The sequence below is a fragment of the Schistocerca gregaria genome, chromosome 10 (assembly GCF_023897955.1).
Source record: "Schistocerca gregaria isolate iqSchGreg1 chromosome 10, iqSchGreg1.2, whole genome shotgun sequence".
Lineage (NCBI taxonomy): Eukaryota > Metazoa > Arthropoda > Insecta > Orthoptera > Acrididae > Schistocerca > Schistocerca gregaria.
In genome coordinates this window covers 183,251,419-183,275,494 of record NC_064929.1, presented here as the reverse complement: position 1 = coordinate 183,275,494, position 24,076 = coordinate 183,251,419, and the positions used below count along the sequence as shown (strand labels likewise).

The 24,076-nt window shown below is 37.9% G+C and overlaps 1 protein-coding gene across 7 annotated transcripts in view; it reads right to left on the bottom strand.

Annotated features, from left to right (window-relative positions):
• Positions 1–3,684: 3,684 nt before the first annotated feature.
• LOC126293306 (glutamate-gated chloride channel) overlaps positions 3,685–24,076 on the bottom strand; it is a 1,510,688-nt gene continuing 1,490,296 nt past the window's right edge. For all 7 annotated transcript variants that reach the window (XM_049986444.1, XM_049986443.1, XM_049986446.1 and 4 more), the window contains 2 exons: positions 15,256–15,363; positions 3,685–4,511 (listed from right to left, as the gene is read on the bottom strand). In XM_049986444.1, the coding sequence (XP_049842401.1) occupies positions 4,368–4,511; positions 15,256–15,363 (252 nt within the window). In that variant the 3' untranslated portion in view covers positions 3,685–4,367. The remainder of the gene's footprint in view (positions 4,512–15,255; positions 15,364–24,076) is intronic.

The following is a 24,076-nucleotide window of genomic DNA, read 5'->3' as shown; positions in this document are numbered from 1 at the left end:
TTGCACTTTGGTGTTGGGGGGTGCCGGGTGGGGGGTGGGGGTGGGGGGGGTGGAGAGCAGGAGTGAGTATCATCATGTTGTAAGTGCATCTGCACCCTGTGGAGAAGCTAGACCAATTTTGAAGTTCATCAAGAGTGGCAGCCATTGCTGTAGGGGCAACAGTCTTGATGATTGACTGACCTGTCCTTGTAACAATTTGCATTGTTGCTTTGGTTCATTGGAACACTTGAAAGCAAGCTGTTACATCTCCTGAGGAAACGTAGCTCTATTGATGTATGGAAAGCTACGAGTCTTTGGACTGAAGATGGCAACAACAACTTGGTACAATGATTAGACTGGGACATGGATCTTTTGCTTTAAATCCTGTTATGGGCAGCACAAATACAGCAAGAATGCCCAACATGTGCATAGTATTAAGGGTATTGTAGGAAAAGAATATCACTTCACGCTGAATAAAGTTAAGCCAGGGAAGTTTAGGCATAATGAATTTAAAACAACATCTGCCATAAGAGATGCACATATTCTAAATTGTTCCATGATATTGTTACAATATGGGGATACCAACATTCAGTGCTTGTTCTTAGTGGATTAGATAGTTTGAATGGATGAATTGAATAAGAACAGAACCTGCAGTAAGCAGCATGCAACCATGCTTTCCATAATGGGTTGCAAAATGTAAATCAGTGTGTGTGTGTGTGTGTGTGTGTGTGTGTGAAGTCAGTTACTAATAATACTATTTGTTGAATGTACATGAGGAGAGCTCACACTGCCACACACCGTCAGGTGGCTTGCGGAGTATGGATGTAGATGTAGATGTAGAGCTGTTATGAGCTGCTAATGGATCTTAACCACTTAAGTAAACAGTGAGGCCATTCTTACAGGGATCCACATCTTTTGATTACAACAGCATAACTTAAATACATAAGAACCTATAAAAATTTTAAACATTTTTACGATTAATTTAAGCAATTGCACATTGTCAGTTTTTACATGCATACTTTCAGTATGAAATATATTTTGCAAATGAGAAGCTGCAATGGAAAACTTCTATGAAAGGCTTCTGTTGTTAAAACTGGAACATTCTAATTAAGGTATATTGTTTTGTTTTGATGCAATTATTCAGTTGTGGGCTCCAACTTCTGTCCAAAATTAAAAATAAAATAACATTTATTTAGGACCTAAAAAAATCTTATATAAATTGGCAAAATTATGGTATGTAGGATGCAGTTTCTCACAATGGAACCTGAAGCATAAGTATTGGAGAAATAAATGAGATGGTATGTACAACAGATGTTTCTTTTCACTGAGAAATGTACAATTTAGATTTATTTTTTTTTGCCGTTTCACCAATCTTTTGTATCTGAATTAAGTAACTCCTTTTAATTCTGTATTTAATTCATTGCCACATCAGTGCTATGACAAGTAGCAGAAACACTTCAAACCTCAAAGCAAATATCTTCCACTATCTATAACTACATGCTAAGCAGTGAACTTCTACTTTGTTTCAAAGCCCAAGAGAAGTGCAATAACTTTCTGAGATCTGAAAATAGTGCAGGATACATAATATTTGTGTTGGTCCAGAGACTGTCCAGTAAACTTGTAGTAAGAATATTTCCACTCCTGTTTCAAGAGCACCGTTCTATCATGCTAGAATTACAAGTGTGAATATTTTTCGATGGTGTCATGTTCTGAGACATGATCACAAATTTACAGGAACAAATTTCATAGAGACTGATATAGAGTTAACTTCAAAATTAAAAGCTGTCATCATTTGCTCAGTATTATTCAAAGATGTATATGCTTAAAACCTGAAGTAACCTCAATGCTTCCTTCCACTCTAGATAAAAGACAATTTTCAATATAAACATTTTCACAAATTATGTCACATTTGTCATATCATATCACATCACATATTTCAACATTACAAATAAAAATATTCTGGCAGGTATGTTATACAAATATACATTTTATGTCTCTGTTTGTATATAAACATAAGCTGTGAAGAACTACTCAGAACAGGACAAAGGAACATACTATGAAACAGGGTAAATGACAATGCACAAAATATTATTTAACACAAATAACTAGGCTCTGTCATGACAAAACACTTGACAGAATCAAACAATGGAATGATGGAAATGATACTGGGGATATAAACTCACATCAAAGAGCAGAAACAGTGCTTCAAAATGAAGATGCACACATAAACACGATACAAAAGACGTTAATAAGTCTAGAACTGAAAAAAAGAAGAAGAATGAATCTGCTACCTCCAACTATCTTCTCTGTTGCATTATTGCAGTAATAGTCTGCACCATTTAACTGAAGGTCTGCCTTTCACTTTTGTGCCATCACTAATTTGATTTGTGTAAGCAAAATACTGTTATGCTATTTGTTTAGAAAATTCTGGCAAAAAATCTTTCTCAGTAACTAGTTCCCACTGGATAAAAATGATGTTATAGCTGTGAACAGTAAATACCCTTGAGAACTCAAGTCTCATTAAAAATGAAGAAAGAGTGAATGAATTAATTAAAGACACAAAAGAAGAAAAAGCTGGTAATTTTAATACAGCAGAAAATTTAAGCAACTGTAGAAATGAATGTGAAACATTTTTTGAAAGATGCAATGAAAGCTGTTGTACAAATGTAGTTATTTCTGAATAATGTCCGATGAATGTAGTATGGACATTTTACAACACCCACCAGCCAATACACCCATCCATAAACAATTATTGATCTGTCATTCATCAACTAGCCAAAAGTGGAGAGCCTCATAAATTTCAATAAAACTAATAAAATCATTGTTAATGCACATGCTTAACTAAGATAGTGAATTTCAATTGTAGTTCATGTGTTAAAAAATTCTTATACCTCACCAAAGAAATTTTATTTTTATGTATGTGTAGAGCTGTGTCTTCTGCAAAGTATGTTGTACCCCCATTTCTCTCAGTCACTCCACTCCCTAAATTTGTTTATGCACAACTGTTTTCTGCAATATCTAACTGTTGTGAAAGGACAGATCATCAGACTGTACAGTGACAGAAAAGAATGTGACAGGGCTATCTGAAAGTCTGTAATAATTCAAGAATCATCGTGAAACGTGAAGCGACTCATGTTTCCAAGGAAAGGGAAATGATTTTCCATAGCAATAAGCTACTTCCACTGATAGTTATACCGCTGCTGCTTCCTAGTTTGACCTTCTATGCCAGAAAGACGTGCAGACCTTCAGTGTTAACAACAGTGCATTTACTGCAAAGAGATGTAATTTAGATGCACATATTTCAGAAACATTTCTGGCAACTATTCATCTTCACATTTGATATACAACATTCAAACTCCAAACCTTCCCATAATTTTGCAACACTTGCTAAGCCATCGAGATTTTTAATGCAAGTTTCAAAAATTACTATTTTTTTTTAATCAATGGTCTGAGGAATGGTTACAAGCTGATTTTAAGCTGCAAATGTATCACTAATATATCACCTTAATCCCATTTTAAAGCTTAATAAACTGTTCAAACTCTGTGTTAACTACAGTGAGTCTACACAATAATAAAGAAAGTAGTTATTTTTATAGGCATTACTGATATATCAAAATCTGGTAAACAGAATATTGTTACCTATGATGATTGGTGTTTGTAAATTGGTATGCTATGTACAAAAACATCAAAGTTTACCAGTCAAGATGTTTTAAAAATTTTCAAATGTATTTTTTAAAAAATCAACATGTCATAAATGTCATTCAACAATAACACTAATGATAAAAATAGCTACAAAACCCACCATGTCAGTGGAGAAAATGTGTGATTTGATGTACACCACATTCTGCAGACAAAACAATCCTGCAACAATGATAGAACTGTGTCACTCACAACCAGATTTTAAGAGTTGGAAATACGGCGACCCTATTAGGTTTCTTTCTTCTTGTAATGAAGCTAACCACAGGTCAGAATAAGTCTCATTATAGTTGGCAGTTAAGTTTACAATCAGTTCATCAGGCAAGCCACTGAGCACATATCTAACAGTCATTTACACAGACTTCCCTAAGATGAAACGTTTCTCGCGAGACTCAGCAGTTACTACGATAGCGACCAAGCGTCTCAGTAGTCACCCACCATCTTCAAAATCAGAATCGTAATTCTTGTAGCTGTTGTGTTCATTAACAACAAAAAAGAAGAAGAGGCTCTGATCACTTCACAGATAAGCAATAAATTAAAACTTCAGGGTACATTTTTTTCCCCAAAAGCACCAATTAATTATACTCTTCAGCTCAGCACTCATTAGCCATTACCTGCCAAAGCACTCATGTTGTTGTTGCTGCAGCAACAGCATCTTATAGAACACACGGTTTCCAAACTGGCAGTCTAGCTTATTCTGAACTATTGGAGAACCCTTTGTAATGTACAAAGAAAAATATGAGAAATATTGCATATGCAATGGGGAAGGTCACCCTCGCAATCACGTCTATTGTTTTTGCCACTCTGATGGGATGAGGTGGTTCCTTTTTGCGGACCTGAAATCAGAGATAGGACCTTATACAGTTTACACAGGAACAATCGACACTTTCACAACTATAAAAAAAAAATTGTAGCTTTGCATCAGGCATTGTCAAAGTGATGTGGTGATCAGTCAGCTTTCATTATGGAAGAGCATGCTGCTGCAACATGCACAACACAAAATGAGGTGAATATAAACTATATAATAACTAATTAATATTAAAATGTTTTATTGTCAGTAACAACAAAATTTTGATTCTGGCTAAGCATGAAGATCAAAAGTGCAGGAAATTTCTGTTTCTCTCTCGCATCCATCTTTTGACTCTTCAACAAGAACTTTAGCCTTACCTTTTTCATGTATGATCTTCAGATGCAATACCTGTGACAGGGGTTATTCCAATAATTCGGATGATATATTCCTGCTACTACTTTATATTATTTAACCTCATACACTGCAATTCACATTGCTATTGTAAATACTCCATCTATGGCCAAAAAGTCTGTGAATGTCCATCTGTGTTATTTTCATGTGCAATATTTTGACAACTGACTTCATGTACCACAGAGATTACATTTTAAATGTGGTCAGTGTCAGAACAGCTGGACGGAACAACTCTATTTGCTCTGCTACCTCTCCTAATATTAATACTATTTCGTCCTTTTACGTACCTAGTACACACATTGTAAGTATATGAAATTGAAAAATTATTTTTAAATTTTTACAATTTTTACTGTACACGAAATATCATAAGTGCCTGGTGATAATGATATAAATATTTATTACGAGGATGAAAGTTTCTAGTCACCATATAGTGGAGAGTCTGAGTCACAGATAGGCACAGCAAAAATATTTTCACACCTACAGCTTTCGGGCAGTGGCCGTTGTCAGCAGCAGACACACACGCACGCACGCACGCACGCACACACGCACACACACTCACTCACTCACTCACTCACTCACTCACGTAAATGCAACTCACACATAAGACTGCAGTCTCAGGCAACTGAAACCACACTTTGCCTGAGACTGCAGTCCACAGCATCTCTGTTATATGGTGAGAAGCATCTTTCCTTCTCATAATATTGTTACATTCCATCCTGGGTTTTCCAGTGGTATAAATATTGTATTTAAGGAAATATTAAAAATTTAAGCTTTATTGAAAACACATGCACACTGAAGTTCAGTCCTGCTAATAGGGATTTTTTTTTCTTTTGAGAATTGATATTATCAATAATTTAAAGGTCCTAAATCTCTACTATGCAACAAACATTTTGTATTCTTTCAAAATTTTAGAATTTTGTAGCTCAGTAGAATAAAAAAAACTTTCAAAAATAAAGAGTTATTAACTAATCAAACAATGGAAAATCCAGGATGGAATGTAACAATATTATGAGAAGGAAAGTTGCTACTCGCCATACAGCATAGATGCTGAGTCAACTAAGCATCTTTGCTACATCATGAGTGGCATCTTTCCTTATCAAGAATAATTAATTCACAGTTCAAAATTTTCAGGATACAGAAATGTATACTTTTACTGTAAAACATGTCAGTTCACAATATATCTAAAATCTAAGACTGGCATGTTTTGCAAGAATATCCAGTAGTCAATGACTACAGTTCCGCTAAGTCAGTAGCTATTTACAGTAATTGACTGTGTCTTGAGAGACCTTAACAAGTTGTCAATGGCGTTACACTTCACGAAACATCAGAGTAAACTTGTAAGAAAGAGTGCAGTCTGTCCCAAGAGTTAAAATTGGGTATAAAAGAAGTGTGAAATCGACAATACCCCAAAATCTGATCAAGTTCTGGCAAATGATTGCAACTAAGATGAAAGCTTACAGCATTATGTCCAGTAACTGAAATATTGTGCATAAAAATAGACTCATAATTTCAAATGGACGTCCAAAGACATAATAGCTACCAAAACTTCAGAAGTAACAGTGTGACAATGATGAATCTTTGGTAATGAGAAACTGACTGATGGCGATGATGGGCTACAGAAAGTGACAATTATCTGTATTTGTGGCAGCAGCTGCAGTAATGGAGGAGGAGACAATTGTGGGAGAAATATGGCATCCTTTTCATCTGAACAAACTTCTTTCCAACAGATGTGATAGGCATTGGTGTATCTGATACTTTCAAAGACAGAAGAGTACTGTTTCTGAATTTCCTTTTCATTTATTCTTTCCTTCCCCACCTGTTTCCCTCTCATCAGTCCTCTGAATGGTTTGATGCAGACCACCATGAATTCCTCCCCCATGCCAACCTATTCAACATAAAGTAGCACCTACACCCTACGTCCTCAGTTATTTGTTAGACATTTTCCAACCTCTGTCTTCCTCTACAAATTTTACTATCTACAGTTTCCTTAAGTATCATGGGAGTTATTCCTTGATATCCTTTCACAGAATGCTGTGCTCCAAATCTACATTATCAGAAAGTTTTTCCTAAAATTAGGACTGATGTTTGATACTTGCTTCTTCTGCCACATGTAATTTTGCCTCCAAGGTAGCAACATTCTTTCCCTTTGTCAACTTTGTGACCTCCAGTTTTCATGTTAAAGTTAACTGTTAATTTCACTTCTGCTACTCTTTATTATTTTCATCTTTTTTTCAGTTTATTCTCAACCCATAGTATGTGCTCATTAGACAGTTCACTTCATTCAACAAGTCCTGAAAATCTTCCTCACTTTTACCGGGAACAGACGTCATCATCGAATCTTATCACTGACTAGCTGTTACCTCCAGCTCTCTTGCATATTAGTAGCTTTGTTATAATGGGTGAAGGTGAGTAAGTAAGCTACTGTAAGTGCAAGAACATCAGCTACCCTCACATGCCTGCCTGTTCAGGTAAGTACAGCTCACAATGTGCCCCCTATTCTTCCCCCTCCCACGCTGTCACAATACACAATGTGTAGGCACGTGTAGCATCGCTGCCGAGCATTGGGCACAGAGGGGCGAGGGCTGGAGCATGCATCTGTGCATCGTGCAACTGAAGTAGTTATGCAGTTATACAACTTGTATATTATGGAACAAATAGTGTGGAAGAATGGATTAAACACACGAAGATTGCATAAGCATTATATTCATCACTTTTAATCCTACGACATAGCACATATCAACCAATATAAGCATTTTCACAAATATGAAGCGAGAAAAGATACAGGAAAAAGTATTTTCATCACAAGGTGGTCATGGAATACTTAGGTGCTTGTCAAACTGATGTGATTTGCATCCAGGCAGCAGTATCTCTTCTAAAGATCTAACTTTTAACTTTTGTGTGAGAGTACATTTCATAGAAGCTTGAATTCAATATACAGCTAGGGAATACAGAAGAGTTCAGTTAACTTTATTTCACTTACCTTCACTATGACAGCTACTGTTTGTCTAATGACTGCAACTTTTAAGAGGCACTTCATGTTTCAGTGAATGCAATGGGATAAATATGCTGCAAAACTGGACCAGGTCATTGAAGTTTAATCCCTCAGAGTCTTTGTGGAGCTTAAAAACAAAATATCTTTGTGATGTCATCTGAGGGGCACTCATGAGAACATTATTGGGCTCACTTGTGCTGAGTAGATCACTCTAAGGAAGTACAAGGAGCTTCTTGAGGAAGAGACACTTTCTGTGCACACTGGAGAAGTGAGCTAGAAATGCCTCAACACAATGATGTAATACAGAATGTTCGAAAAGTTGCTGTTCAGTTACAAAGTATGAACGAAATGACATCCACTAGTGGCTACTCAAGTCTGAAACCACTTTATACTATTGGAAAAAACTTTCTGCACATCTGATTGTAATATGCTTCTAACATTTGCAGATATTTCAGTTTTTTAGTCACAAAGTGTGCTCAGGCCATTTCAATGTACTACAGATTTTGCTACTCCTGAAAAATAGAAGTCTGGTGGAGCACAATTCAGTGCGTGGTGGAGCCACAGGTTTTCTGAGATGACACATTCTCCTAAAAGCTCTTCCACAAGATCCATAGTGTTAGCTGTGTATACAGCAACACCATCTTGTTGCAACCAAGAGTAGTTGATTTTGTTTTCCTTTAGTTAGCCAGTGAAATTGTAGATCGTTAAACAACAATGTTCAGTGTTCAAAGCTTCTCTAAAAAATAAAAGTCCAATAATGTACTCTCTGGATACTTCTATCCACAATCCAATGGCATTTCAAGCACAACACGAGATTTCTCCATCGACCATAATGGTGGACTTTGTGTGCTAACATGACCAGAGAGGTGGAACCAGGCTTTGTCTGTATGGAAGGTGACATCAAGGAAATGTATAAACCATTTGAAATAACAAATTCACTTTATGTGATATGCATCTTTTAATTCATGCAGAATTTTGAAGTTTGTCTTGCCACTTACACATGATTGGAGGTCCAGCATCTTTTTCTTGCGCCATCTTAGATAATGATTTTGCTGGGCTATGCTGTTTGAAGCCAAAATATCCAACAAATTATGTTCATTTAGCTTAGGTGGTCTTCCAGTTCATTCAGAATCTAACCCTGAGGTGTCCCTCAAAATTTCTCAATAAGCCAATGAACTGAATTGTGATTATGTACAACTGTTTCTGGAAATTTTTCAGCAAATGCCTGCTGCACTAAACCTTTCTAGTTAATGGCTTTTAGAAACACATCTTCAACAAGAAAAATAAGTTTCTCAACTGAAAGCACCATAACTTAGAAATAAATTGAACATCTAAACACTAAACATCACAGAATGATAGGACATGTGTTAATAGATCAAGGAATAATTTCCATGGTTTTTAAGGAAACTATAGAGAGTAAAAACAGTAGAGTAATACAGAGAGTGAAATACTTCAAATATAAGATTTTGGCTCCTGTAATATTCTTGGCAGGTTTTGCAAGAAAATCCAGAAGAAAAGCGTGCACCTAAATTTCTGCCCACAAAAAATAGAATATACTATTAACATTTTTTAACAAATATGTAGTGTATTTCTTACAATTCCCATCTTTCACATTATTGCTGAACAGTTCAATGCTAAATCCATAATTCCTTGCCCAGTGACTTCCTAAATGCATGGCAGAGGGAGAATTGGTACAGTATGTTCGCTGCTCTTAGACATGAAGCAGAACAGGAGACATGTGTATTACAGTAACTGCAAGGGGTGGGGGACCTCTGGCACAGCCATGGGCACCCACATGACACTCTGCTATGCCAACCTGTTTATGAACCATCTAGAGGAAACCTTCATTGCTTCCCAAAACCCAAAAACTCCTGGCATGGTTCAGGTTCACTGATAATATCTTCATGATCTGGACTCAGGGCCAAGACACCACTTCCAGGATATTGACCGTGTCCTCTCTGGTGGCTCCACTCAGCTCTCTGCCCACATTAAACCCATCACCCACCAACAGCACCTGCATTTTGAGAAATGCCAACCCTTCCAAAAAAAAAAAAAAAAAAAAAAAACACCTCGTACATCCCAGTCACCTGGGAGTGGCATATCTGTAGTGACAAGAACTCCAATGCCCAGTATGCTGACAGCCTCATCTAGTCCACAAACAGATTTCCTATTCCATATCCCTATCCACCCCCAATCCTCCCAAGAACCAGTTACAAAGGAACTGACACTCAAAACCATCCAGACTGGAACAACTGAACCACTTTCTTCAAAGTGGCTTTGATTATCATCATACCCTGAAATGAGGGACATCCTACCCAAGATCCTTCCCACCCCTCCTAAAGTGATGTTGTGTTGCCCATCCAATCCACACAACATCATAGTCTGTCTCTAAGTTATTCCCAATCCTAGCCCCTTTCCACAGAGATCGTATGCCTATGAAGGACCTCGGTGCAAAAGCTGCCTAATCTATCCACCCAGCACTTTTATTGCACCCCTGTCACAGGATTTTCCTACCCATCAGAGGATGGCCATCTGTGAAAGCAGCCATGTTACATACCAACTCTGCTGCAATCATTGCACAGTTTTCTATATTGGTATGACTACGAACCAGATGTCCATTGCGACAAATTGCCACTGCAAAACTGTGGCCGAGAGCAAAATGGGCCACCCTGTGAGAGAGCGTGCTTGACTTCAATGGCTGCTTCAAATCTGAGCCATCCAGTTCCTCTCTTCCAGTACCAGCTTTTCTTAACTGAGAATGGGAGTGCTCCCAAAATTATCCTGGCCTCAAATTAGGATAAACCATTGTTTCCACACCCTCCACTCAACAGCCTCCACTCCCACTGTCCTATTACTTCCCCTGAATTCACATTCCTTCATCCTCACTGTGAGCTGCTCTCTGCCAATGCACCCACCAGTCTTTTTCCCTTCCTTGCTCCTCTCCATTCTTGCTTCCCGTTCCCACCCCCACTGCCCCTCCCTCACAGCCTCCCAACAATGTGCTTGGTAGCCTCGTCCTCCCATGCTCTGCCAGACAGCACTCTTCTCTCCCTCCACCCATACCCTGCTATGCCTCCCCCTTCCCCACACCACTCCAGATTGTCACTCTTGTTCAACATGACAGTTGCATTCTGGCTGAAGAAGCCCTGAGATATCTATCACGCGTGCATGAAGAGTGCTTGCTCATGTGAACATGTGTGTGTTATCTTTTCTGAAGGAGGCTTTGGCCAAATGCTCAGAGTGTAACACTCTGCAACTCATTGTATCATCTTTATAGTGAATAGCTATCTATCCTTTTATTAATATTGCTAACTAATTAAAACCTACCCACCTCACCCTCATCATTTCCAAACAAGTTTTGTATCTGATCAGACTGATGATCAACCGCTAAACCAGGCACACCTATGTCATCCTTTGACTAAAGAACAGGCATTGAAGAGCACACACACTGAGAAAGATGACACAATGGTAGGACACTCAATTTGCATTCAGGAGGAAGATGGTTCAAATCCCCCCCTGGCCACCTAGATTTAAATTTTCTGTGGCTCCACTAAATTGTTAAGGCAGTAGCTGGAATGGTTTCTATGAAAAGAACAAAGCCACTTTCCTTCTCGAGTCTGAGCACTTGCTCTGTCTCTAATGACCTGATCACTGATGGGACACTAAACCCTGATCACCTTGTATTAAGAAAACAGGAGAATTGACTTGCCCTTGACATTACTTAGTAAAACGAACAGCAAAGATCAGCCATTATACTGGCACAGTTGCCAAAGAAGCAACATTTGAATAGGTACACTCAAATAGCTTGCTATGTATGACTGAAAATCATCTCAAAATGAACCTGAGCAAAGCCCAACTCTGAACATTCCACCTTCAAAATGGGGAATTACTAGAAGACTCTGACTGAATTGAGATCAGCAGGAGTTCAAACTGTGTAATGTGCTGAGATACTTAGGGTTTGAGTTATGTGGATCTGACATTCAAACAGCAGTGAATGTGAAGTAGAAAGTTTCTGCAAGGAACACAATCATTTGCAAACAGACACAAGAGCTACAGTCACAAAAGCTGAAAAAACCACTACAGCCCAGTGTCTTTCTAGTACTGAGCACGTAGCTTCAATTTGGAGGCACTATTTCCCGACAATAAGCAGACTGATATCACCATCAGTGACACACAATGTGTGTCAGGATGCCTCAAATCAGCTGTGTGTCACAGAAGGAAGCAACACCAGCTCTGAATGGCAGATAAGCTGCCACTGTGACTGAATGATACAATACCCAACCTCTTTCCAGAGACTGATACCTGCCTCAAAGACTGTGATACAGGAAGAGGCTTTTTCACATCACTGAGACTCTCATATTATCTCTAAAGTCATGCTAACTCCAGCTGCAGTAGTATGTAGAGGTGTGTGGAGAAGCACTTTCTGGTTAGTAAACTACCCTACTCACCTTGGAAGACTTTGAACTGACTGAAGATGGATGTATCCAGGCAGGAGATGAATGGTATTATACCAGGGATGCTCACCCACATATATGTATCGATTAGAGAAGCTAGCCACCTTCTGGTTTGTCCCTACTTTCCTGTCACCTTCACCACAGATAACCCAAAGGACACCAAGAGCCCCCTCTGCAGTAGAAAATTGGAAATCATCAACTGATGTAGCTCAAAACACTCAAAAGGGAAAGAAAGATGAATTCCTTGTAATATCTACCAACTACAGTCTGAATGTCAGCACAGCGAACTAGTTGAGCCTTTCCTTTTCATCTCATCTAGTAAGTCTCCTCTGACCCAGGATTTTGGGAGACTTTTCTGCACTCTCTTCTTTTCCTAAACCTCACCTGTCCTTTCCTTCACCCCTTTCCTTACCCTTCAACCTTTCTGCTAGAAGAAGTAGCCACTGGCTCTGAAAACTTGCAAATCTAAACATCTTCATATGTGTGTTCTCCTGCTGCTGCTTGGCGAGTAGATTTTTTTATCTATCTAATTACAATGGTGGAGCAGGCCAGTTCTGAAAAAATAGTGAACTTTTCTTGGCTAGCCTGATATTGCAAGTATTTTCATTCTCTTAATTAGTATCAGTAATAGTAGTATGTGTTCCCCTGCCACTGCTTGGTTAGTAGATGTTTTATCTATCAGTTTTGATTATGCTATCAATAATTGACTATTTTCATTGTTATATTAGTATCAGTACTGATATGAATGCAAACCAAAATCCTAACTGTATCTTTAAGGAAATTTATTTAAGTAATTTTTTTCATATTTATATATAAAATTTTATACTGCCTTGTCAAAATACAAGTCCCTTATCATGAATGTGATAAAATGGGCACTAAATACATAAACTCTCTGTCAAAATTTCAGTACAAGGAACTCGGCATGCTAATGATGTGAAACTTACCGGTCATTCAAAACGTTGCATTATTACTATACGATTAGTACAGACGGGGAACAGTACACACAGTCCCGAGTTTGAGTCTCGGTCGGGCACACAGTTTTAATCTGCCAGGAAGTTTCAGTACACACATAGATTGAGAAATATCTCTGAACACTTATGTGCAGTGCATTTATAATTGGCCACAGCTGAACATTGCTACATAGTCAATACAAGTGTAAACAATAAGATCAACTTGTGGAGATTTACAGAGTGCAGATGGTTAGTCTATAATAATACACTATCATGAAATTGGAGCTCATAGTGTCCTTGTAACTTGTTGCTACTTATTGTGTCCATTCCTTCAATAGGAACAGTATGGTCAGTAACATGAGAGCATTAATGTATCAAGTTTACCTCGGAACTACAAGTGGAAAACTATGTGCAATGTAATTTGCCACTTCATGCATGGTTTGCTGAAAGTGAATGTAGAGTATTGCACCTTTTTTTTCCTCCCACTGTGCCCTGTGCAGTGTTCCAAGTTAAGTTGTGGATGAAGTACTTTCACCATGGCCAAGAGGAGTATACAGAACAATAAAACTGTACAGACCATGAGTTTTCATTATGTTGTATGATACAGAACTTAGAGTGAGTTGATTTTTCATTTTCTCATGGCAAGAGAACCCATGAGCATACAAAACCATGTGATGAATGTGTGTTCTGTAGACTTGTGCTGAAAGAACTGAATAAATGACAAATCTGTTAGTGGATCACAAAGTGTTGCATTAGCATAGACTGATGAACATGGCGTCTGCATAGTAGTGATGGATTGTACAGCTTCATCATGAGCATTTTTACAACAAATGAAATGAGGCATTTGCTATACCGCTAATCTGCATGAACTATTTATTTGTGCAACAGACCAGACACCAACCCAAAAATGTCTCGAGCCATAATGGAATCAACATCAGAGACAGTGAATCTAGGGTTGACAACAAACAGTCTTGTGGAACAGGTTTTCTTTCAACATACACACCAGTCATTGCCAAGTGAGATGCTATGATCTGAACACCATCTCTGACAAACAAATGTGTGCTGTGATAGTCTGGAGAGCTGTTGTGTAGCTTTGGTCATTTCAACTCCTCTGAATTATCAGTACTCTCAACAGCTAGTGGTCGTCATAGAAGTTGCAGTGGAACAAAAACTGTAAGACGTCAGTAGAGTTGATGTGTCACAGGGCTAAGCAACATGGGACTTTGAAGCATCAAAGGTCACCACAGTGCACATTTTTATAATATACTGAAACATTTGACTCACAGCACAAAAAGCTTACAAGCAAACAAGCTGATAGGCTTATGCCTTTTTTTCTCCCCCTCTCCAAATGATTAGGAAGAGTTAGTCAATCTGAGTGCAGAAGCCATGCTAGCCCACAAAGAGGTTACTTTCTTGAAAATGGTTGTGATAAAGCCTGACATTCTGCTAATACACAGGACCTGATCATTACAGAGATCTTGTAAGCTCCTTCAATACATTACTGAGGGTGAATTTTGTCATCCCCGTGCTCATCTACACATTACAATAAAGTGTTCAGGAATCCTGCCAGCATGATGGCCTACCAATTAATTCAAATGTGGCCTACTGAAAGACTTTGCTCATAGTGTAAACCACTGAACTTAACCTTTTACAACACAGATGAACTCTGTGTTGGACAGAAGTTGCCTGTAATGTCATTTGTCAAACACTTTTAAACCCAGTTTGATTAAATAGCACTACAAATTGGAGTTGTTGTTGCTGTGCTTGCTATCTTATTGTTCTGTAGAGCAATTAATTTGTTGTATTTCTAGAAGCCATTAAGTGAACTGAATTTCATTCATTTATGATTCCTTCACTGCTTTATAAATGGAAAAAATGCTAGTGCGTCAACCAAAAATGAGCTACTGTGTCAACCAAAAATGAAATACATAAATTAATTTCAAAATCTGATCAGCCTAGATATGCAGGATAGAGCCAACATACCTCAGTAGCACAGCCATTGTTGGCAGAATGTGTGCACGGGTTGGGGCCACAGTTGGTGCAGGTGACTATTTCGTTGGGAGCTGATGTGTCCCTTTTGTTTTTGTCACCCTGTGAACAAAATATGTAACAGCCTATCTCAGGTGACCTATTTCTAGAACATCTACTAATAGTGCATGTTTTTAATTCTACACAACTAAATACTAAGAACTACACAAATAGCATACAAAAGTCTAATTACCAAAACATATATTCCTACATTTCAATTCGTGTTTGAAAAAGTCTCACTAAGATAATTTTGTTTGATTATCTACACAAAAAAAGTTCTGTCCTATCTTTGAAATGACAATTCCAGTTCATTTCTTCTATGACAAGATGCAGCTGCTGACTTAACTGTTCACAGAAAGAGAGATAGCAACATTATTTCATGAGGGGAGAACTGTTTTTTGAGATTTTTTGATTTTGTGTGACGAAATGTGTATTCAGAGATGACCACCAAATAAACACATATGCTTGACAGACACTGACTGTAGTCCTTGTAACAGTATCTTTCATACAATCACATCGAACTTATGAACTCGTGTATACAAACAACGAATGAGAGGACAGACATAGTTTACTTTTAAAGCACTCAACGGTCACTACTCTCTGAAATATCGATTACTTGTTAAACAGTGTTATTAACATCTAATGACCATGAATAAACAGCTCAAAAATGGTCAGTGAAGTAAAATATTGCTATGCCACAATGACACTCTCAGATCCACAACTCTGAACACTTCATTCTTGATCACAACACAAACATTTTAGTATGTAGTGTGCAGACTGTCGGGTGTAACCAAATATCTTGATAATTGGAAATTACTAATAGCACTATAGAAAATAATGATAGTGTAAGTAAGCCAATATTCAGATCCTTAAGTATCAAAATCCTTTATTGGCAAAACTTACATAATGCCAAATATGTGGAAATAAATGGACAGTAATTGGATAGTAAAAAGCAACAGCTTTCTTCAAAATAACAATTTTTCTGCTAATTTTCTATGATGTCAATTTTGTGCCTTTTGAAATATAAATATGATGTCTTGAGAGCCACTGACAATTAATTTCTACTACCTATCCTTAATGATACGACCAACAGAGGCATCTCTGTTATGGGGACTGAATATCATCAATAATTTCATACATCTTAGGGATTCCCCAAAAGGTAAAGGGATTTGTGGAATGTGTCAGTTAATAAAAGCATGATGAAATTCAAACCTCCTAAGCTTCAGATGTCAAAAACAGGTTGAAGTTTAATCCAAAAAGTACCTGCAAATATTCCCACTAGCTCATTTCTTGTTTATGAGTTAGCAGAGTGGGGGACAACTCCATACCTTTGGTAGACTGCTGTATCTCCACTGCTGTAGCATACATTAAAAAAAAATACCTATCCAGCTGGTTCTGTTAGTAACAAGTATGCTACGCCTTTCCTACTGGTAGGTTGGTATCCCAGTTTAACAGCATACGTGTTGTGTTCTCAATATTACACACACACACACACACACACACACATACACACACACAGAGAGAGAGAGAGAGAGAGAGAGAGAGAGAGATACACACTTTTCCCTGAAACTCTATACATTTATTTCAGTCTGTATATCTGATTTCCTTACCTTGTTTTATCACTTCTCTGTTTTTTAAGTGTCCAAATTTTAGCTCTGCATAGCAAAGGCCATTATTTTTTAAGTTTCATCCTCATTTTCTTTAACATTTTATTCTTCAGAACAGTTTTGTATGTGCAAATTACCTGACTAAGCTTTTGTCTTTTTTATGAATCCTTAATTTACATTCGCATTATTGAAATTGGGACTTTCCAGTGGGCAGAGGGACAAGAGCATCTGCACAGTTAGTCCATAAGGACCAACGAGAATAATGGAAGTTGAAGAAGTCAACAGAGATTTTCCTTCCACCAGAAAGAGTGGTGAAGCGAGTTACTCACAACTGGTAATGACAAAACCCTAATCACTTAAGTTGTCTCTGACATGAGTTCAAATGTCCCAAATATCTGACCAAATGAAAAAGTATAACATACATGGGCAAACTGAATGCACAAGATAAGAGTATTGAAGGAATACTTAAATAGAAGTACTTAGTCTGAGATCAGGACTAAGGGGAAGAGCAGATGTTGTGAAGTACTTAGTATGCAAATGCCAGTGAGGTTAACATTCCTGCATAAGGCTCTTGCATGTGAGGAGCCTAATGCATTCCCAGTTGGTATTGCTGACAACAGATCAAGTTGGAAAACAATAACCATTATAAACAGACAAGAAGAAGATTATGAAGAAGAAGAAGAAGAAGAAGAAGAAGAAGAAGAACAGAGAATGTTGATACTAAAACAGCAGTAAAACAATAGTAAAAAATGAAGTACTGAGGTAAATGAAGAGCTTGAGAATGTTGTTAGAAAGGATAACACCAGAGAAATGTAAACTCCACATTATAAAGGAGCTAAGACAACAAGAAAAAATGGGAAAGGAATTGACCTAGTTATGGATCTCCTCTCTCTCACCTTTTGCATTGAGTGGAAATACCACTTCATCTCCTAGCACTAATCCTCAAACAACAGAACAACTTCCAGCATTGCCTCTCAGTTCCCCTGAAAAATATCTCTGAAACCTTAAACCTGACTGCAGACTTTGATCACCATTCCTGTGGACAGATGTTCTGCTACTGTGGTACTCAACCACAGATACTGAGCGACAGATGGGCTTCATCAATTCTTGGACACTTTGACATGTGAAACTGTTCATCAAAACCCATTTCTTCCCTCCAGATGAAGCTGCAGAAAACCCTAAAATGCCTTGGGCCCTTACAACAAAGTCTCGCACCTGCCTCCAAAGAATAGGGAGTTCTCCTTCAATTGAAACTTCTGGGCAAATAGGCTATGGTCGATGTATAAAAGTTTCTCTTAACATTTCATCTCCAACTTTGGGAGGCATCTTCATAGGTAAAGAGGCAAACTGCAGTCAGAACTCAAGGGAGCACCAAATATATAGACAGTATAGAGGGTACCACAGAGCATCACATGACATTGGCTGTGATATTATCTCTTGCAATGCCAACATTGTCGATTGGAAGTAATCGATTGTCATTCTTACTGTGCAACACTGACATCCAAATTTTGTCTAATAACGCCTTCCCCTTTTCTGTTAAATTATAATGGTATTTATAAATGCCAGCAGCCTCTCTAAACGTGTGCACATGTTAATGCAATGTTTTCAATATGATGCTCATCTCACTGAATTTTACTTCATGGTCATTCTTTTGGTGAACGTGTTTCACTACAGCCAATTTATTTGTATGTCCTAGGTGTCAGTTCGTCTTCCAGATGGATATTAACATTTCTTTTCATGGTCACAATATAAACCAGTCCATAGTTATAAGGAATTTTATATACACCTGGTGTACCCAAAGGATTAGTCCTTCTGTGGCCAATATCTTTTTGGAGAATTTTGAACAACAGGTGTTGCAGATTGTTAATAAAAGACCAGCCAGGTAGCACCATTATGTCGGTGATACTTTGGTAGTATGGACACATGATGCACATGCATTGGATACCTTCCTGATACATCTCGATAGTATCAATCTGAAAATCCAATTACAATGGAGACAGAGAATAACTGAATTTTCTGGATTTGTCTCTTATCAAGCAAAGGGTTAGGACGTTGGGCCATAGAGAGTATAGAAAAGCCACAAGTATATAGAAAAGCCACATATACTGACCATTACCTCCATCTACAGTCCCAGACAAAAAAGAGGTGTGATTAAAACCTTGGTGGACAGGGTGTACAAAATCTGTAAACCAACTTATTTAAAAGATGGTGTTGAACATCTATGGTCAATATTCAAGAAGAATGGTTATTCTAACATGGAGATAGATCAAGGACTTAGCTCTAGGGAGAGAATCAGGATCAACAATGAACAACAGCCACCTAAAGGGAATTTTCCTTCCATTCATTAATAAGATTGGAGATTGGATTTGGAAAGTATTGAGCAACTATGGTGTGAAAACTATCTTCAGACCAACCAGGAAGATAAAACAATGTTCAAGATCAGTAAAAGATATATAACAGCCTTTGGCTACCACTGGGTGTATACAAAATTCCTTGTAGTTGGGGACTGGTTTATATTGGGACCACAAAAAGAAGTATTAACACCCGTCTCGTTGAACAAAAGAGGATTTGCTGCCTGGGACATATGGATAAATCAGTCATAGTGAAACATGTTTACCAAGAGGGTAATTATGAAATAAAATTCAGCAAGTCGAATGTCATATCGAAAACACTGCATTATCATGTGCGCGATAGAGGCTACTGAGATTTATAAAAACCATAATAATTTTAACAGAAAATAGTAAGGTGTTAAAACAAATAAAATTCAGGTGTCAATGTTGCACCATGAGAATGATTATTAATTACTTCCAATTGACAATGTTGGCATTACCAGAGATAGATAACTTCATGTCATGTGCTGGACTGTGGTGATCTCTACACTGCCTGTGTATTTGATACCCTCTCAAGTTCTGGTCTGGTTGCAATCTGCCACTTTACCTCAGAAGATGTCTCCCACAGTTGGAGATGAACACACATATAAGGAGAGAGGCAATGGGAATCAAGATTGCACTGTCTTAGATTGACCATTTCACAAATCACATGAAAGAAGCATTTTCCAAGCTCCAAAAGCTGTGTCCTCTGGTTTGGTACAGATTCAATTACAACCTTTTTGCAGCTTGTATTTATCTTGTACTATTGCTCCACTTCCTGCAACAACTTAACTCCATTTGAAATAACTCAAATTCTGCTGGCTGTTCTTTATTCAAAGCCACTTTCCTGGAGGGTTACCAACACCTCACTGAAGTTACATCCAATCTACAGTCCACATCAAACTAACCAAGAAATAACAGTAACTCAGGCTCGACAGCTGCTATCCATTCCATGTCAAATGCTCCATTCTGTACAGCTTATGTATCAGCTTCTGCTCTAAAACCAAATCCCTCAATAACTGTACTAATTATCTCTCATAGGTTTTTTTCACTCACAACTGTAGCACTGACCTTGTTGATTAATGCCCTGAGCAGTCTTCTCCTGTTCCTCTGACCAATATAGCTTTACCTTCCACAAGTAAGTTCATCATCCTGTACCACCCAGGCCTCAAAGGTATGAATATTACTCCATCTGGGCTACAACTTTCTCACTTTGGACTAACACTGAGAACTGTACCTGAAACCCTGCATGCCACACATCACACACTGTTACCTTTATTACTGTTGAATTCACCAGATGACACCACAACTAGATTAACCTGGCAGTCTTTCAAGAAGGCAGCAATATTCATTATCCAAAAAATGAGCTTTTATGTTATGTTTACCTTTTCTTCATAACCTCCACTTTTCAATCATCCCCACAGGCAACAATCTGAAAGTGTTAAGCATTGGAACCTAGGTAGCCAAGAAAAGTGACTATTTCTGCTGATTCGGCTTGCAGGGAATGTTTTAGATTTGGATGATGTGTTAGCTAACAAATAGAATGTACAATGGCTCTATCATGCTGGAAGAGTGTACTCGTCCTTGTAGCCAATGGTATCTCTTCTAATAAGGCTGAAAGCTCATTTTCTGGAAATACTAGATACTGGAGCCCTGTGAGATGAAGTGGAACCATAACAGTCCCAATCGACTTACTATCTATTATACCATGCCACACATTAACATAGAATTATTGATAAAAATTTGTCTCCACAAATGCACATGCATTTGTAATGTTCACCATTTCTTGTATGTGGAACACAAATACCTGTAGAGATTCTGTGAGAACTTGCTGAAGGACTATGTTCTACCACCTGGGCAATGACTTTCTCCTCATCCACACAATGTTCAAATTAAATATGACTGCAGGGCACTGCACTAATCTCATGCTGTTTAGTGAAGACAGGAGTGAACACTCTCGAATCTGACTCTGTAGTTAGGAAGTCATCTATTGTATTTTCTGTAAGTAGCAGCAACAGTGATTCCATTATAAAACCTGCTCACAAATACCAATTCAGCATCCTCCACAGTTGTAAATGTCGAATGCTTAAACAGTAGAATCAGCCAATAAATCATAATCACAGTTGAAAATTATGTAAACTTGAGCATAAAACTTGAACATCACAACAAAAATGACAACTGATAAAATTACATCTAATTCTCTGGCAGTATGTATCCTATTCACAACAAGACAGAGACAGTGATGTTCATTGTGGAGTCAGCAACAGCGAAGTTGGATTATGGATGAATCCTTCCCCAGACTTTAAAATGATATTTTTCATGCAAAAGTTCAATACCTGGATAAAATCATGGTAATATACCAATTTGATGGTGACATCCTCATGTGGGGAGGAATTATGAAGAATGGACTCATGAAGCTTCAAACATTTGTTGATGGTGGGTGGAGTACCGTTAGTGGTATGAGGCACTGCAACAAGTTGTGCAACTTGGAGAGATGTAGCTTATACAGGCTTCCACTTGATGGACAATACACTCATCCGTATGGGTTACTCTGGTGGATGAATCTCCCGTAGGCGAATGCATCCATCACAGAGACTTGCCAGTGAGGTCTCTTGAACTTCATCCTACAGAACATGTCTGTACATTGTGACTTCAAGAATGAATGCAGTATTTTTTCACACTTGTGTTCTTATTTATTTAATTCGTTTTCTTATTTGGCTTTTTAGGCCATCATCTGGTGGTTATCTACAAAACTTTCCATATGCCTAAACTGACAGTGTCTTCACATTTCATTCCTCCATTCATTTCAGTTCACAAAGATGTAATTGTTCTTGGTGTTTTGACAGTTGGTTTGTGCACATAAAGTGGGAAATGTGCAAGGATATAACATTGACCAAAGAATAAAAGTAAAGTTGGTCTAATAATTTTGGTGATCTATTTATGTATGAGGTGAATATGAAAAAAGAGCTAAAATAATATAAGAATAAAATTTTTTAAATGATGTATCAAAATAGGAAGTTTGAAGAATGTAGAATTTCACTTTGTGTACAGCCAAGATGAATAATCTTCTCTCCTTGTCTGGGCCTTTCCTGTCTCCTGTTACTATTTTTGATATTGTGGAAGGTATGACCCACTTTCAGTACTTTAAAAATGTGCAGCTCCAGTTTCAGAACGTTTTTAGTGACATGTATTGGAAACTGATGTATACTGTATGTCTTGCAGTTATCTTTTTCCTTGCTCTTTAAGTCTTGCAACACTATGTTCATGACAGATGCTCTCTTTTTCTTGATTATGATTCACCTTTTGGACACTGTTGTATAAAGTTACTTAAAAACTATGTAGTTATTGTTAGGAGCGATTCATAAATGCTATACTGATATTATCTTTACAGTGAATTTAGACAAAATTACTGATCTGAGGTTAATTTGTTTTCAACTCCAGGAGTGAAAAATTTCTTTTGTCAAAGGTATCTGAGACATAGGATGAAAGAAGTTGCAAACTTCTCTGCAATCTATTATGGAGTGAGAGCACAAGAAACTAGCATTTAAGTCTTCACAAAGGAGAAAGTGATGGGGATACTGGTCCATACATCAGAAACAGCACTGTGGAGTGCAAAAACAGGGGGATGTACAGAGAACATACAGTTATTCTATAAGATATGTGGACATCAACTGCTTACAAAATGGCAATAGGGGGAGAGGAAGAGCAGTGGCATTTGTTGTTCACAAGTGTGGTTGCTCCACTTTCAGCTCTCTTTCAAATGTGCTTGTCATTACTCTGCACCTTAATAAATGGATAATGGAACCTGTCATGTGTATATCTCTCATGCATGGAGGTCATCCCCGTGCTAAGTACAAAGGAAGATCTGGGTTCTCCTCAGAAAAGCCACAGAAAACATATACCAGGCTGGCCAAACTGGCTATGAACCCCTGCTCCACTCATATTAAAAGTCTCAATTATTGCCACTACCCTGATGATGTTTTTCTCACTCTTTATCCTGTTTTTTCTCTTCCTAGATGAAGAACTTGCAAATGATGGGGGGGGGGGGGGGGGGTTAATATAATTATGGAGTGGTATTGAGAAGATGAAAGTTATAAACATGTGGTGTAGTCAGTTGTTCCCACTATTCCTTAGCAAACCTGGAAGACATTTCAATGTCTTCATGAAATGAAATGAGGTCTTCCTTCAAAGGAGATCATTGAGGTCAATAGCCAAATTAACTGAAGTGTGTGTAGAGTTGGTCACATTTTGATTTGTTTAAACAGATTCCCAGCTGCCACTTTACTCATCATATCTTAAAAAGAGCTGCAACAAACGGGGTACATCACCACATTTTTGTTACTGTGCATTCTGCGTGTTGATGCCCTGTTTAAGATATAATCTACATCTGTACTCTCCAAATCATTCTGAAATGTGAGACTGGGTACTTCCCACTGCACCATGTATTACAGTTACTTGCAGTTCCATTTGTGTGTGGACTGACTGAAGAATGACTACTTAAGTGGCTTTTTGTGTACTGTAGTTAGTCTTTCAGACTTTCACAAACCTGCCATACTTTGTCTACATTCAGTATGCCCTGTTAGACATATTTGGTATTCATTAATATTTTAGGATGAATCACACAAGTGTTTCATAAGTGATCTCTTTAGTGTGGACTGACTGAATTTTCCCAGTGTCCTACCAATGAAATAAAGTTTTCCACCTGCTTTTCCTATGACTGAACTTACGTGATCATTCCATTTCCTACCCCCTCGAACTGTTACACCCAGATATTCTGATGAGTTGACTGCCTCAAACTGT